This window comes from Bidens hawaiensis, unplaced genomic scaffold (genome assembly GCF_021521415.1).
Source record: "Bidens hawaiensis isolate Kalapana, Puna unplaced genomic scaffold, B.hawaiensis_p1.1 tig00419581_1, whole genome shotgun sequence".
Classification (NCBI taxonomy): domain Eukaryota; kingdom Viridiplantae; phylum Streptophyta; class Magnoliopsida; order Asterales; family Asteraceae; genus Bidens; species Bidens hawaiensis.
Window position 1 is genome coordinate 64,973 of NW_027504907.1, and position 14,099 is coordinate 79,071.

The window sequence follows — 14,099 nt, forward strand, 5'->3', positions numbered from 1 at the left end:
CAGTAGTAAGACGATGTATTTTTCCGGTGATCGATCTATACGCCTCAACTCACTCACGTTTCTCATGAGAAAAATAACGAAAATGATAAACGCAGAACGTGTCAAAACATGTTATGAAATCCAATATCAAAAAAATTATTCGTAGGTGAGCCCAAAAACTTATCATAACAATTCGATTAAAATCAAAATCAACTTCGTAGTCGATGGTTCATATCAAACGATTTGTAATCAATGGTTCTCATAAATCAACAAATAATTCATGCTATAAATTTAGCATATAAATTACAAATACGATAAAAACATCATAGTAGGCTAAAGTAAATCAAAAGGTGTCAAAAACACATGATGGAATCCAATATCGAAACAATTCTTCACATTAGGGTCCAAAACGTATCATAGCAATTCAAAAGAAATCAAAATCAAATTCGAAATCGGTAGTTCGCATCAATAAATAAACGATTCGTAATCAATAATTCATATCAATCAATAAACAATCCATATAAATTAACGATACGATAAGAAAAATAACATTAATAGGCTAACCGTACCTTAATCGTTGTACCACGCTTGAGTATAACTCTAATAATAAGACCTTGATCGAAAAATTGAACAAGAGTAGTTTTTCTCATGGAGAGGATAAAGGGGAAAGAAGATGATGGTGTTGTTTATAGAGCCGAGTACCCCATGACAATAGAACATAATTAGCATTGACTTCTTCCATTTTAAATTTTAAAGTCATTTAAAATCCTTGATGATTTTCTTAATTGTAAAATTTATTGTGATTTTAATAATACCAAAGTTAACAAAATTTTCAATAACTAAAATAAAGTATAACCTCCATTAAATATTTATAAAAGATTTGACCACCATTAAAATTATTGGAGTGTTATAATCACAATAATTATTATTAACATTAATATATGATTTGAATTGTTTACTTTTAATTAATATTATTTATTTTTGAATCACCCAAAAAATTTGAGAAGCCTTTGTATCTATGGAAACTATAGTGATTGACCACTAGGTAGATGACATGTGTTCAAAAAGTCTATTGCTTTAATAGTATAGGTAGATTACCAAGAAAATTTGAAAAGCCTTTGTATCTATGGAAACTATAGTGATGGACCACTAGGTAGATGACATGTGTTTAAAAAGTCTATTGTTTTAATAGTATAGGTAGATTGTTTCTCTATCTCTCCCCTTTCCCACTCTATAAATCTATTAGAGATGAGCTCGGTAGACCGGCACCGGTACCGAAAATACTAATAGGTATCGGTACCAATTTTACCCATCCCTAATCTATATTGAGCCATTGTCAGAATATTTTTATGTCAAGAATTAAATAGAGGACAAGATGTGACGTCAAGATTTCATATATATGTAGTTATATTAGAAAATATAAAAAGCCATGCTAATTATATTAAAAATATACCTAAAATCCACGTCATCTGTCAACATTAATATAAAAATGTTTTCTTGAATGAAACAAAAAAAATAGAAGAAAAATATTAAAAAAACATGTTAAAATCTATAATTTAAATTTAAATAAAACATTAAAGCTTAGTAATTTAATTTGACCACTTTTCAAACTTTGCTATTATTATGCAGAATTATCCTTATATTTTTTAAAATAACCTCAATTTCAAATAGTTATAACTTTTTCATACTTAAATATTTAAAAAAATGTTTTATCATAAAAACGAACATTTTATTCTTTTTAATTTGAATACAATATTGCTATAGTTTTTTTTTCAATTAAAAAAAATAGCATATTATGTGAATACCACTAGGGCCTAGGGGTGTGAATGGATCAGTTGGTTTGGACTAAACCAACACCAAAATGTCGATTTTTGAGTTTTGAAAATCGTTCAATTTCGGATTTTGGTTTGGGGTCGAGTTGGTTTATTTTTTCTCAGTTTTGTCATTGAACTAGAAACTTTTAGGGGGGGTGGGGGGTTAGCCAAATAACATTGGGCCTCAAAATTTTCGTTAGTTAGTAATTAATTGATTATTATACATTTAGGGCTAATATATTTAGGTTAAACTATATATTAGACATTTACACTATTTTATATTACTTCAAATTAAAAAAAAATCTATAACTCCGGTTTGGTTTTCGCTTTAGTTACTCGCAAATACGAAACCAAACCGAAAGTTCGGTTTTTACCCAAATTTAAACCAAATCGTCTGTTTTAGTTTCAGTTAGGTTATTTTGATTTCGTCTTTTCGGATCGGTTTTTTTAATTTCAAGCACAACTCAAAGCGCATCATGCAAGCATCCATATGGTATATGTTTAACTTCTTTTTAGATAAATAGAAAAGCAGTAAAACAAGTTAATTAGTTTAATATTGTAACAAAATAAAGGTGGACTAGTTAAAAGACGAAAATGGCGACTTCGATAACCAACACATGACCACTTTGACCGTAATCTAGCATAAAGAATCATTTTAATATTTAATATTAATATTAATATTAATCTTTACCTCATATTCTCCGCATACGCCTGCCTTTTTGTCTCACTTCTTTATTTGTATTTAAACAAATCAATTTTTTTATTAATATTAAAAATAAAAAGAACACACCTGTCCAAGATGTTTCCCTGAAACGTAACACGTGCATTTTTATGACGAGAGCATAGACGCATATTAAATCAATACGGTTTTTAGAGGCACCGTTTTAATTGTTTCTAATGTTACCCTGTTAATTAATAAACAAAAATAATGATAATAATGTGTCATAACCGTATTAATCTTAATTTCTAATCTTCATTCTTCTTAATCTATGTTATTTATGGGTCATGGGTTGAAATTATTTTGGTAATTGGATTATAAAATAGTCAATTTTTCATTTTAATATTCTAATATATCATCTCATTCATACTAGCTATCAATGAGTCATGGGACAAAACCATTTTTGCAATTGAGTTATTAAATAGTCACGAAATTAAAATTAACATATTGATTGAAGATCAAATAAGCTGGAATATGAAAGACAAGTAGCAAATAGTAAAGAGCAATATTTTTCTAATGTTTTTTTATTCCTTCAATGTCCATTTTTTCCCATGAACATTATATGTTGCATAACTCAGGGTAACGGTAGACATGGTCTAAATTTGTTTATATTGGATGACGGTTTGAATGCCTGTTATAAAACAACAAATGATGTATATAAAGAGATTTTATCAAATTTATAATTTTGATATTTCAGACTTCTTATCGTTTGTAAAATATATTTCATTTCCTTTTACCTTTAATTTTGTTCGTTAATTTCAAATAACAAACCTTACTTTTTTTTACCATTTAACAAATCCCATGTAATATACGGGTTCAAAAGCTAGTAAGTTTATAACCACACTTGATCATGCATCAAATATCAAATATGATATGGACGCATTGTTTTAAGTTGATTTAAACGTATCGTTATATAACTAGTTTAGTCGCACCGCTGTAACTGCGCAATTCAAAAGACTTATCATAATTAGTTAAAATGTAGCGTTATATTAAAAACTACTAGGTTAGAATCACGTGTGTTGTTGTGTCGAATAAATGTAATGTTTATACGCTTAGTACAAAAATGCTATGTTTTCAATTGAGCCATCATCGGATGAGCGTTTTCAGTAGTGGGACCGAATTCTGTACCGATTTGGCATCGTTGGTACCAAATGGGTACCAAGTTTTGAGTTTTCGGTATCGGTACGGTACTATTTTCCGAATTTTACATGAAATACCGAACCAAACATTTCGGTACCGATATCAAATATTTCAAATTTTCTAGATCGGTACCGGTACCATCCCGAGTTCATCCCTAATGTATAACGTAATCTACTAACACATACAATCATCAGTAAATGTCATTAAAAAATAAACTTTGAAACGTGACAGTTAAAATTTTGTTAATTTTTTAAAACATTTTTTTCAATTGGACATCAATTATTTTTTTATATAATTGATAAATGTATACTTAGGACCTCTCAATATTCTCTTCACACTGTTAACTACCAATAATAAATAGAGAAATGCATAATAAAATTAAAGAACCTAAAAGCTACAGGCTAGAAATCGAAAAGCAAGAACCTAAAATCGTATAGTTCGACAAAACGGTTTCAACGTCTATAGCTTGAGTTCAATCATAGTCTGTTTTGATATCATTCCTATGACCTTCTAGTTATATAAGATTATGTATTTGAACCCAATCATATAGATTTATACTTGATTGGCACTCAATTTTTCTCACAATAATGATTATGAACAAAATAAGAAACGTGTAAGCAAAATCAAGTTTAAGTAATATGTAAATTGCATGTAAATCTATGGTAATTATGCAACCATGATTAGTCTTGCATTAAAAGTAAAGTTAGGATTATTATTGGTAAAATCGTAAGTACCAATGATTAAGGCATGTTATCACGAGAACCCATATTTTTTGAAATTATATATATGTGTGTGTATGTGTGTGTGTTAAAAGTAAAGTTAGAATTATTATTGGTAAAAGCGTAAGTATCAATGATTAAGGCATGTTATCAGGAGAACCATATTTTTCGAAATTATACATACATATATATATATATGTGTGTGTGTGTGTGTGTGTGTGTGTGTGTGTTTAGGGTTAGTTTCATTTCAAAACTCATAAAAAGTTAAAAACATTTAGGAACTCTAACTAAATATTTTTTTACTCTTTTTTATATAGTAACATTATTTGAGAGTAGCTTTATCATATTTGACATATAAATTTTTTATTTGCATATATAAATCAAAAGTTTACATATGTGTAAAATTATATAATAAAAAACTTAAATATGTGTAAAAGAAAATTAGATATGCGTAAACTAATTTGTATAATTGTAATAAAAAATATAAAAATTAAAAGTGATAAAACTACACTAAAATAATATTAACAAACAAAATTTTTTTAAAAAAAACATTAGTTATTAAGAGATCCTTAAAGTTTTTAAATAAAATAAGAGTTTTATAATGATACTCATCCTCTATATATATATATAGAGACACACACGCTTATAGTTATAAGCCCAATCTTTTTTTAACCCAATAATAACAAACTAAGAGATTAAGAAAACCCGTTAGTAATAGTCTAACATCCATTTTGTTTAATCCACACCATCCTTTTTTCTATGCTCGTGTGTATTTAGTTCAATACCCGCCTTTTTAATTTGTTTGAGACGCTCGAAATCTCAGAAATGAGCTAATAAATGAAACCCATTACTTTAGTGGTGACTCGTGAGTCAGTTTACTAGACTTAAGGTAAGTTTATACGGATCTTTTACCATGTACTAAGTTATTTCATAAGATATGAAAATTTAAAGTCAATAAAATAAAAATTATAAACCTGAGTTGTATTTAATGTATTTAGACTGGTCTTTATGGTGGGGGTTTCAAAGCCCCTCCACAGTGCCACGTCAGCGCCACGTGGGCACTGGCGGCATCGAAGCCCCTAGCTATAATGCCCCTTTATGGTGAAAGGGGGAAGCCCAACCTTTTTTTCTTTTCCATAAAACAAAAAAACCAACACAATAATATTTAATACATAATAATATAAAATACAATAATAATAAAAAAAACAAGCTAAATTAATATAAAACCATATAAATAAAAACTAAAAAAATTGCAGCTATTTTTAGTCGTCGCCGTCACCGCCATTTTGCTTGTTACTCCAAAGATGAAACCAAATCCGATTGAAGGCTGAAATTCATTTCCCTTTTTCGTGTTATTAACAAATTAGTAAGTTTCTCATCTTCGTTTAGAGTACAGATTGGCTCTGGCTCATCGTTGTACTCGCCTCGGCAAATTGCTCTACCTGAGTCCTCCAATATCATATTATGCAAGATAATGCAAGTGTGCATTATGTTTCTTAACTTACCCATTCGTTGAAAACGAGCCAGTTGTCTAATGATAGACCAACGTTTCCTTAATACCTCGAATGCCCTTTCGATGTCCTTTCTATTCGACTAGTGTTTTTTCTTAAAATACTGACGTTTATCGTTAGTCAGGCACGTAAAGCTAAGAACCAACATGGCCCACTCCGGATAAATACCGTCAACTAGACATATCTGTATTCGTAGTTGACATCATTCGTGGAAAATGAGGTGTTGGGTGAGACTCCGTCTATGAGGCGGTCAAAAATAGGGGACGCATTAATCACAGCTACGTCATTGTTTGCACCGAGCATCCCAAAAAACGCATGCCATATCCAAAGATCAAATGATGCAACCGCCTCAAGTATAATTGTTGGGCCATCATGATCATTCCGATGATATTGACCTTGCCAAGTAACTGAGCATGCTTCCCAAGGCCCATGTGTGCAATCGAGGCTACCAAGCATCCTAGAAAAAACGTGTCTTTGTTGATGCACCTCGTATATATTTTGTACGTCACTTTGAGTCGACCTGCTCAAATACTTTTTATGATATAGTTGAGAAATACCTAAGTTTAAAAAAGTTTATAAAATTTATACTCAAATATTAAGGTTTTGAAATAAATAATTAAAATAATAATACTCACATTCGCAGAAAGTGTGAAGCGCTTCACGAGCCACTGTCTCTGATATCCGTAAATACTCTTCTATGTCGTCGCTCATAGTCCCGTACGCTAGTTGACGAATTGCCCTCATGCATTTTTGTATATGATAAAATCCCGGTTTACCTTTCTCGTCCCCCCCCCCGCCCCGGTTGTTGGAAGAATGCATAATCGCGTTCTAAATCACCAACTATTCGTAAAAAAAGTTAGCGATTCATCCGAAAACAGCGCCGCAATCGTTCCGAATCAAAAGTCGCGTCCGGCAAAAAATAAGCTTTCATTAACTGGTCATGGGCACCTACTTGATCCCGTTGAAGATGAGGTAGTCTTGTTCGTGGTTGGGAGCTTTCGCAATGCTCGACTAAGAGTGGGGAAGCCTCTCGAATAGCACTAAATATCGCTTCATCCTCTAAATCCCAATCTGAATAACGTCGACATCGTGGTAGTAGTTCAAGTCCCGAATCGATAATCAAATACGAACTAACAAATAACGCCCGTTTATATTAATCAGAAAATATTACTCAAAAAATTGATTACAACTCTCAAAATCTAACTCGGTTTGACTCTTGATGAACCCTAACTCGGTTACATCTCGTGTGTCTCTAGATGAACCCTAGCACGGTTGCATCTCACACGCGCTATAATGTCTAACCATGACTTAGTTTATACAGACTAACCTAACTTGCTAGCCAAGACATTACCAATTATAAGTACAATACAATTAGGAAACACAATATAATTAGGAAACATAACCAACTATGACCAGTTTGTCAGCATTGATCCCTCAAGTTCACCGACTTGTGACTTGGAGTCTGAAATTACTTCCAACAATCACCCCCTGAATTTCTGACTCAAAATAGGTGGCTCTTCAACTCAGGGCATGTCTCTTTTGCCTGTTTGATTTGGCCTACGATCGTGACCTTCTCATTTTTCACAACCATCTTGGCTCTTATCATCTCTGTCTTGATCTCCCAGAACTTCTCTTGATCCATGGCTGTGTTCTTTCGGCTCTTCCGAACTCGACTAACTTAGTGACCTTGTCCCCGACCCTTCCCTCGGGTGTATGAACTCACATATCCACTCCTCTGGCTACGATTCTAGTAATCTAATCAAGCGATCATCAATACGATTCTAGTCATCTAATCAAGCGATCATCAATCTTCCTTGATCATCTCTTGTTCCTGAATCTAAACGCGAGCACATCATTCAAATCAAACCTTAGTCAGCGCATAACTCGTTCAAACCACATAAAAACAAACTTTGAACTGAATCTACTTGTCCAACTAATATTGATCAATAATGGTTAAACCACTTGTTCAACTTAAATAAAAACAATCAATGTTCAACCCAAACTTGTTGAACCAACAAACTAAATCCAAACCAACTTGTTCGATTTATTGTTTCTTTTTCTTTCAATCGCACCACACAGAAGAAAGAAAAACTCCTATTTTGACTTTTGTGTTTCCTATCTTCTTTTTTTTTTTCTTTTAATCGTAGGGCTTACAAAAGAAAATAACCAAATTCCTTTTTGCCTTCTGACTTTTGTGGCGATAACCTTTTGCAATTCAAGTCCCTATTTATTCAATCGAATCGAACCACACTCTCGTTTTCCTTGAAATCTTTATCAACAAGAAACAAGAAAAGAAATAAAACCACCTTTTTACACCATTTGCCAATAACCAGATGCACCTCTACCGGAAAACTAACTTGTTTCCGAATTACCGCCGCACGAACAACCTACTCGTTGTCTGCCACTATCTTACCACCGGCTAGTAACACCTTAACTACAAATCCTCAGTTAACTCGATTATTCGATCACGAATTGACCAAACACTCCTTATCAATCTTGACTTTGATCGATGTCTTGAGTCTTCGATCACCTCCTTATCGATTTCTTAAACTTGGCTCTGATACCAATTCAAGTCCCGGATCGACAATCAAACGCAAACTAACAAATAACTCTCGTTTATATTAATCAGAAAATATTACTCAAAAAACTGATTCCCACTCTCAAACCCTAACTCGGTTTGACTCTTGATGAACCCTAACTCGGTTGCATCTTGATGAACCCTAACTCAGCTACATCTCGTGTGTCTCTAGATGAACCCTAACTCGATTGCATCTCACACGCGCTATAATGTCTAGCCATGACTTGGTTTATATAGAATAACCTAACTTGCTAGGCAGGACATTACCTATTATAAGTATAAAACAATTAGGAAACATAACAAACTATGACCAGTTTGTCAAGATTGGTCCCTCAAGTTCACCGACTTGTGACTTGGAGCCTGAAATTACTTCCAACAGTAGTCGGGTGTCGAAGATGATTCGGAAGACATATTTGTGGAGAAAGTTTTAAAAAGTTTAATGAGATGAATATATGATTGTAGAGATTGAGTGAATGATATATATATATATATATATATATATATATAAATTTGATTTTTTTTATTTTAACGGTCAGAAAGCCGTTATGGGCCTCACACCCACCTTCTTCCAAGCCGGTCGTCCAGAAAGCGCCCCCCCCCCACCCCTGTCACACCCCGACTCAGGGCCTAGGAGTATGACCAACAGTTGGTACCTGTTTTGAAAACATATCAAAGTTATGGGTTAATTTTAGCGGAAGATTTTAAGTTATTATAATATTAATTTACATTGATAATTCACTTGGGCATTAAATAATAAATACCCAAGTATGTGTATACGAAATATTGTTTTCATAATACAAGGATTTTTATATAATCAAAATTGAGCCATCTTGATCTGCGAGCTTCTGGCTCCTTGATGACTCTAATCCTTGCATATATTATCATCAGACTTAATTACCTGCAATTGGGGAAATAAAATACGTCAGCTATGTGCTGGTGAAACGTTTGACTCTAAAATCATTTTAAATAACAGTCATAGCTAATTTGGTTGTTCATATTTAATCGGGCGTGATTTAGTTGTTCGATTTCGGTTGCTATTAAACGAAAAACATAAATTAATAATAAACAATCCATTTATAATAGTTAAAATGACAACAGTCAATTAGAGCTAGATTATGATAACTTTAGTGGCTAAGACTTAGCTTATTATACTTAGAAATATATTTAATTTTAAAACTAGAAGTTTATTCGGGTTAACCTGAAACTTATAAATCAAACCCGAGAACCCACCCAAATTACTTCGGTTCGGGTTTGGGTTAGTCTTTTCTCGGGTTCGGGTTATTCGGATCAGATTAGTTCGGTTCGGATACAAGTTTTTCGGGTCGGGTGTTGGGTCCTATCCTTCATTATTAAATTTAGGAAAGTACCATGATGAGCACGTGACTAGTCTTTTAAGAACCGATTAAAGTAAGTTGTAACCCTCGGATTCATGTGACACGTGAGGGTATCTGGGTAAGGGATATTGTGTCCTACAATGTTCTTAAATTTTCAAATTTTTTTTCTTCTTGTTATTGTTGTATCTATTTTTTAATTATGACCATCATTACCGGAAAATTTATAGGTTTCTTTTCTCTCCAAAAATGGCATGTCTTATCTTAACAGCACATTCTAATTCATCTTCCTATATATAAAGCCATAAGATTTAGTAACTTTGTTTTTATATTGATTACAACATATGTTGCCATTGAATACAAAAAATAATAATTTTATTCTATTATTGTTTTTTCATTGTTTAGCTCTGAGAATAAAATTAAAACGACTTTTCTTATACAAAAACATGAGCGCATCGGTTTTAAATTAGTTGATTGTTATATCCACAAGCACATACTCAACAACACTAACACCATATGACGATATACCGAATAATAAGAACACGTCAGTTAATTCATATGCACATGTTTATGTATAGATGCAATGTTGAATGACACAAAACTAAAACAATATTTCTTACACAAACATTAGTACGTCTGTTTTAATTTAAATGATTGTTATATCCACACGAACATACTCAGCAACATTAACACCACATGACGATATATCGAATAATAAGAACACGTCAGTTAATGTGCACATGTTTATGTACAGATGCAATGTTGAATGACAAAACTAAAACGATTTTTCATACACACACGTCAGCGCGTCGGTTTTAAACTAAATGACTGTTATATCCACACGCATACTCAGAAACATTAACATAACATGACGGTATAGCGAATGATAAGAACGCGTCAAGTTAATAAATGCATGCATGTTTATGCACTGACGCAAGCTTGACTGACGCAAAATTAATACGATTCTTTTACACAACCATGAGCACATCGTTATAGATTAGTTATATCCACACGCACATACTCAAAAGCATTACCACCACATGACGATACAACGGATAATATAAACACGCTAGGTAATAAATGTATACAAGTTTATGTACCGACGCGATCTTGAATGGCACATATGCTAATGACGTGTCGTGGTTCGAGTGGGACTAGGACAAGCATCATGTCAATGGTCCTTAAACATTGCAAACAATGAACATCTTGTAGGGTAAGGTGCATTTAGATAGATGGATATATACACCATCCACCAAATTAGGTACGGACATTGTGGACCTATTCAAGATCATTAAATTTCAATACATTGGGACCCATTGTCCTTTACCTTTTGCCTTTATCCATTCTTCAAGATTAAAAAACCTCCCCTCCAAAACCAACCATTGTCACCTACCTAGAAATACAACTTAATGTCACCCAAACATTTAAAATAAAGAACATAAACCATAAGGTGTGAGTTATAAAAAAAAATGGTTAATCAAAAACAAGAATAAAACTTTAAACATCTAACCTTCAATATAAATCTGAATAAAATGGCTTCCCACCATACAAAAACACAAGATCTAAACCTTCATAAAGTCATAGATACAACTCTAAAGAAATGCCACTCTTAATGAAATTACCAAAGTAGTGGTTTTAATAACATAGGAACCAATATACTAAGTAATATATCCATGATCTGGTATCAAATTATACTAGAAACACACATAAACACCACTTCTAGAAGCAGGGGAATCAAGAAATACAACAAACCATACAATATTCAACTTATTTGTTTATTTATACTATCAATTATTATAAAAAGCAGTTAGTAAAAAAAAGATGGACCCTTACAGCACAAAAAAACACCAAGGGGACTTCGGTCTACCCATCTTATCTTCTTTAAACTATCTATATATATATTTTCTCTCTTTTTCTTTCTTTTTTACTTTTTCTTACTTTTTATCCAAAAACAAAATTCAAAAAAAAAAAAAAACTGAAGATAGTCAAAATACCAAAAGCTTCAAAGGGTCCAAATTCAATCCAAATCCCATTTCATCCATATCATGATTTGGGTTCCACTTTCAAGATTTCAAGCAAGAAACTTTGAATGGATTTAGATCAATCCTGGACCCCATCACCATTATTATTATTTGCCTTCAATCACAGAAGCCAAACCACCAACAACTTTGCTTCCAGCTTTTGGGACCTTTGGTTTGATCTCTAACTCATCAATCAAAATCGGGGCTTTCGGGTCTGAAACCGGGTCGGGCTTGTTTGATTCATTGACAGTTTGGTTGCAAGGAGAGAGCCATTTCGCTTTAACATAACACGGTGGCACAGGCATTCCTTTCTTCTTCAAGCTCTGTTTTGCAGCATCGGACACTATGTTGATAATATTCTGGAGACGATCGGGTTGGCCCACGTAGATGTGAGGAAGCATTTGAAGAACTGCTCTGTAGCTTTTGGTGGATCTTGCAATTTCAAACTCTGATCTGAAATCTATGTCGATTATCACTCGCTCACCTTCTATAATAGCATCAATATACTCGTATTCGCCTGTTCATACGAAATCCCCAATTTATTATCACAAAATCGAAAAAATCAATTGAACTAAACCTGATCAATATATATTCTCCTGTTCTTACAATATCCCCAAGTTATTATTAACACACAAACTAATTATGATGAAGCATCAATTGGAGCCATAAGTGTTCTTAAAGCAAACCAATTTCATTAATCATTCACAAATTTCATATAAAGAAACAAAATAATCTGGGGAAATTTGACTCACCAGCAGGATAAGTAGTCGTTTTCTCCCAACGGGATTTACATCCGGCTGCTAAGAGGCTGTCGGCGACCATCTTCCGGCTAACTTCATCTTTCTTCTTGCAGATCTTGTTCTTATCGACGATTTTCGAAGCATCCGCCAACAAATTCCTTTCGGCAACCGTCTCGCAGAGAACCAAACTCTGCAAAATTAACAAATTACGACACAAATTCCATACAATTGAATCAGTAATTATTATTATTATTACCTTGAGAGAGTCATAAGAGTCCGTCAATGAACTGTTGATGGAGTTACCAAAACAATTGAAGGAGTCAAGATCATCCTCAGAGCCATCGGTAACCGACTGCTTCTCGTTGCTTTCGTCTATGAAATTCTTGACCATTTCATCCAAACAGACAGAGCTGGGCTCTAATTCATCCACCACAACCGTCGATCCTCTCAAAAAGCTCGAGAAATCAAACAGCCGCGACTTCGGCACGGCCTTCACCGACTCCAAACACTCCGGTGAGGAGCAATCCACCGGCTGCACCTTCATCTTCAACGGCATAACCCCTAAAACCCTAATTATACCCAAGACCTATGTATAATTTCTCGAGAATTAAAACAAAATGGCTGTAACTAAAAACACAGCACATAAACCCAAAACCTGCAAAATTGATGTATGTTTTTTATTATTACAAATTCTTATGTATTTATTTAACACCGGTTTTGTGAGGCAAAAGACGGAAAAAGTTGTTAATTTCTACTACGTTTGGCTAGGGTTAGGTCAGGTCAGTACGGAAATTACAAAGTACAACATCAGAACTGCGTGAATCTAAAAAACGGCTGCCGGAAAATCCATCTCCGGCGAGATCATCACAAGGTTTTACGGTCAGATATCGCCGGCGACGGCAAAGGCAAAGACAAAGGCAAAATTTTCAAGTGGTTTTTGGAGTTGTGTTCAAACAAAAGAGAAAACTAGACTTTCTTTATATAAGCCCTCCTGTTTCTGCTGACGTGGATATTGCTATGCTGATGTGGATATTAATTTGCCTAAGTGGATTACAATTTGACAGTCATTTCTCGATTATCCTCTGCATATAAACGTCCGTTACAAATCATAGATGTTGCCACAGGTTGCCACGTCGCACTCAATGTGTAAGGACCGGATTACCCTTATACCTTTTTAACTTTTTTCATTGTTATTGTTATTATTAATTGAACTAAAAAGAACATAGTTTACTTTAATGGTATTTTTATATCGTAGATTTCATATTAAATCCTATTTTAAATGGAACTATTAAAGCCAATAATAACTTATATGGTGAAAATAAAAGTATGAATTTTATTCAATATATATTTAATTGGATGCTTTTGGTATAAATTTCATTTTGTTATGCTAATGGTGATATCCCTCTTTTAGTTTTAGAGTTTGTGTAATAGGGTAAAGTTAAAATGTAAAGAGAGATAAAAATAAGAATTGTGAGAAGTATTTGTGATCATAGAAAAAACTTCTTAAAAAAATAATGACAAAATCATAACTCGATATATAAATAAAAA

At 33.1% G+C, this 14,099-nt stretch overlaps 2 protein-coding genes across 2 annotated transcripts; both read right to left on the minus strand.

The window, feature by feature from the left end:
- Positions 1–6,055: 6,055 nt before the first annotated feature.
- Positions 6,056–6,625, minus strand: LOC143609364 (uncharacterized). The gene is made up of 2 exons (XM_077084132.1): positions 6,517–6,625; positions 6,056–6,438 (listed from the first exon to the last, which is right to left on the minus strand). The coding sequence occupies exons 1-2, from the start codon at positions 6,623–6,625 to the stop codon at positions 6,056–6,058; spliced, it is 492 nt and encodes a 163-aa protein (XP_076940247.1).
- Positions 6,626–11,880: 5,255 nt separating this feature from the next.
- On the minus strand, positions 11,881–13,121 carry LOC143609362 (uncharacterized). Its single transcript, XM_077084129.1, has 3 exons — positions 12,808–13,121; positions 12,564–12,741; positions 11,881–12,328 (listed from the first exon to the last, which is right to left on the minus strand). Exons 1-3 carry the CDS (start codon positions 13,105–13,107, stop codon positions 11,919–11,921), a joined length of 888 nt encoding a protein of 295 aa, XP_076940244.1. The 5' UTR covers positions 13,108–13,121; the 3' UTR covers positions 11,881–11,918.
- Positions 13,122–14,099: the final 978 nt, after the last annotated feature.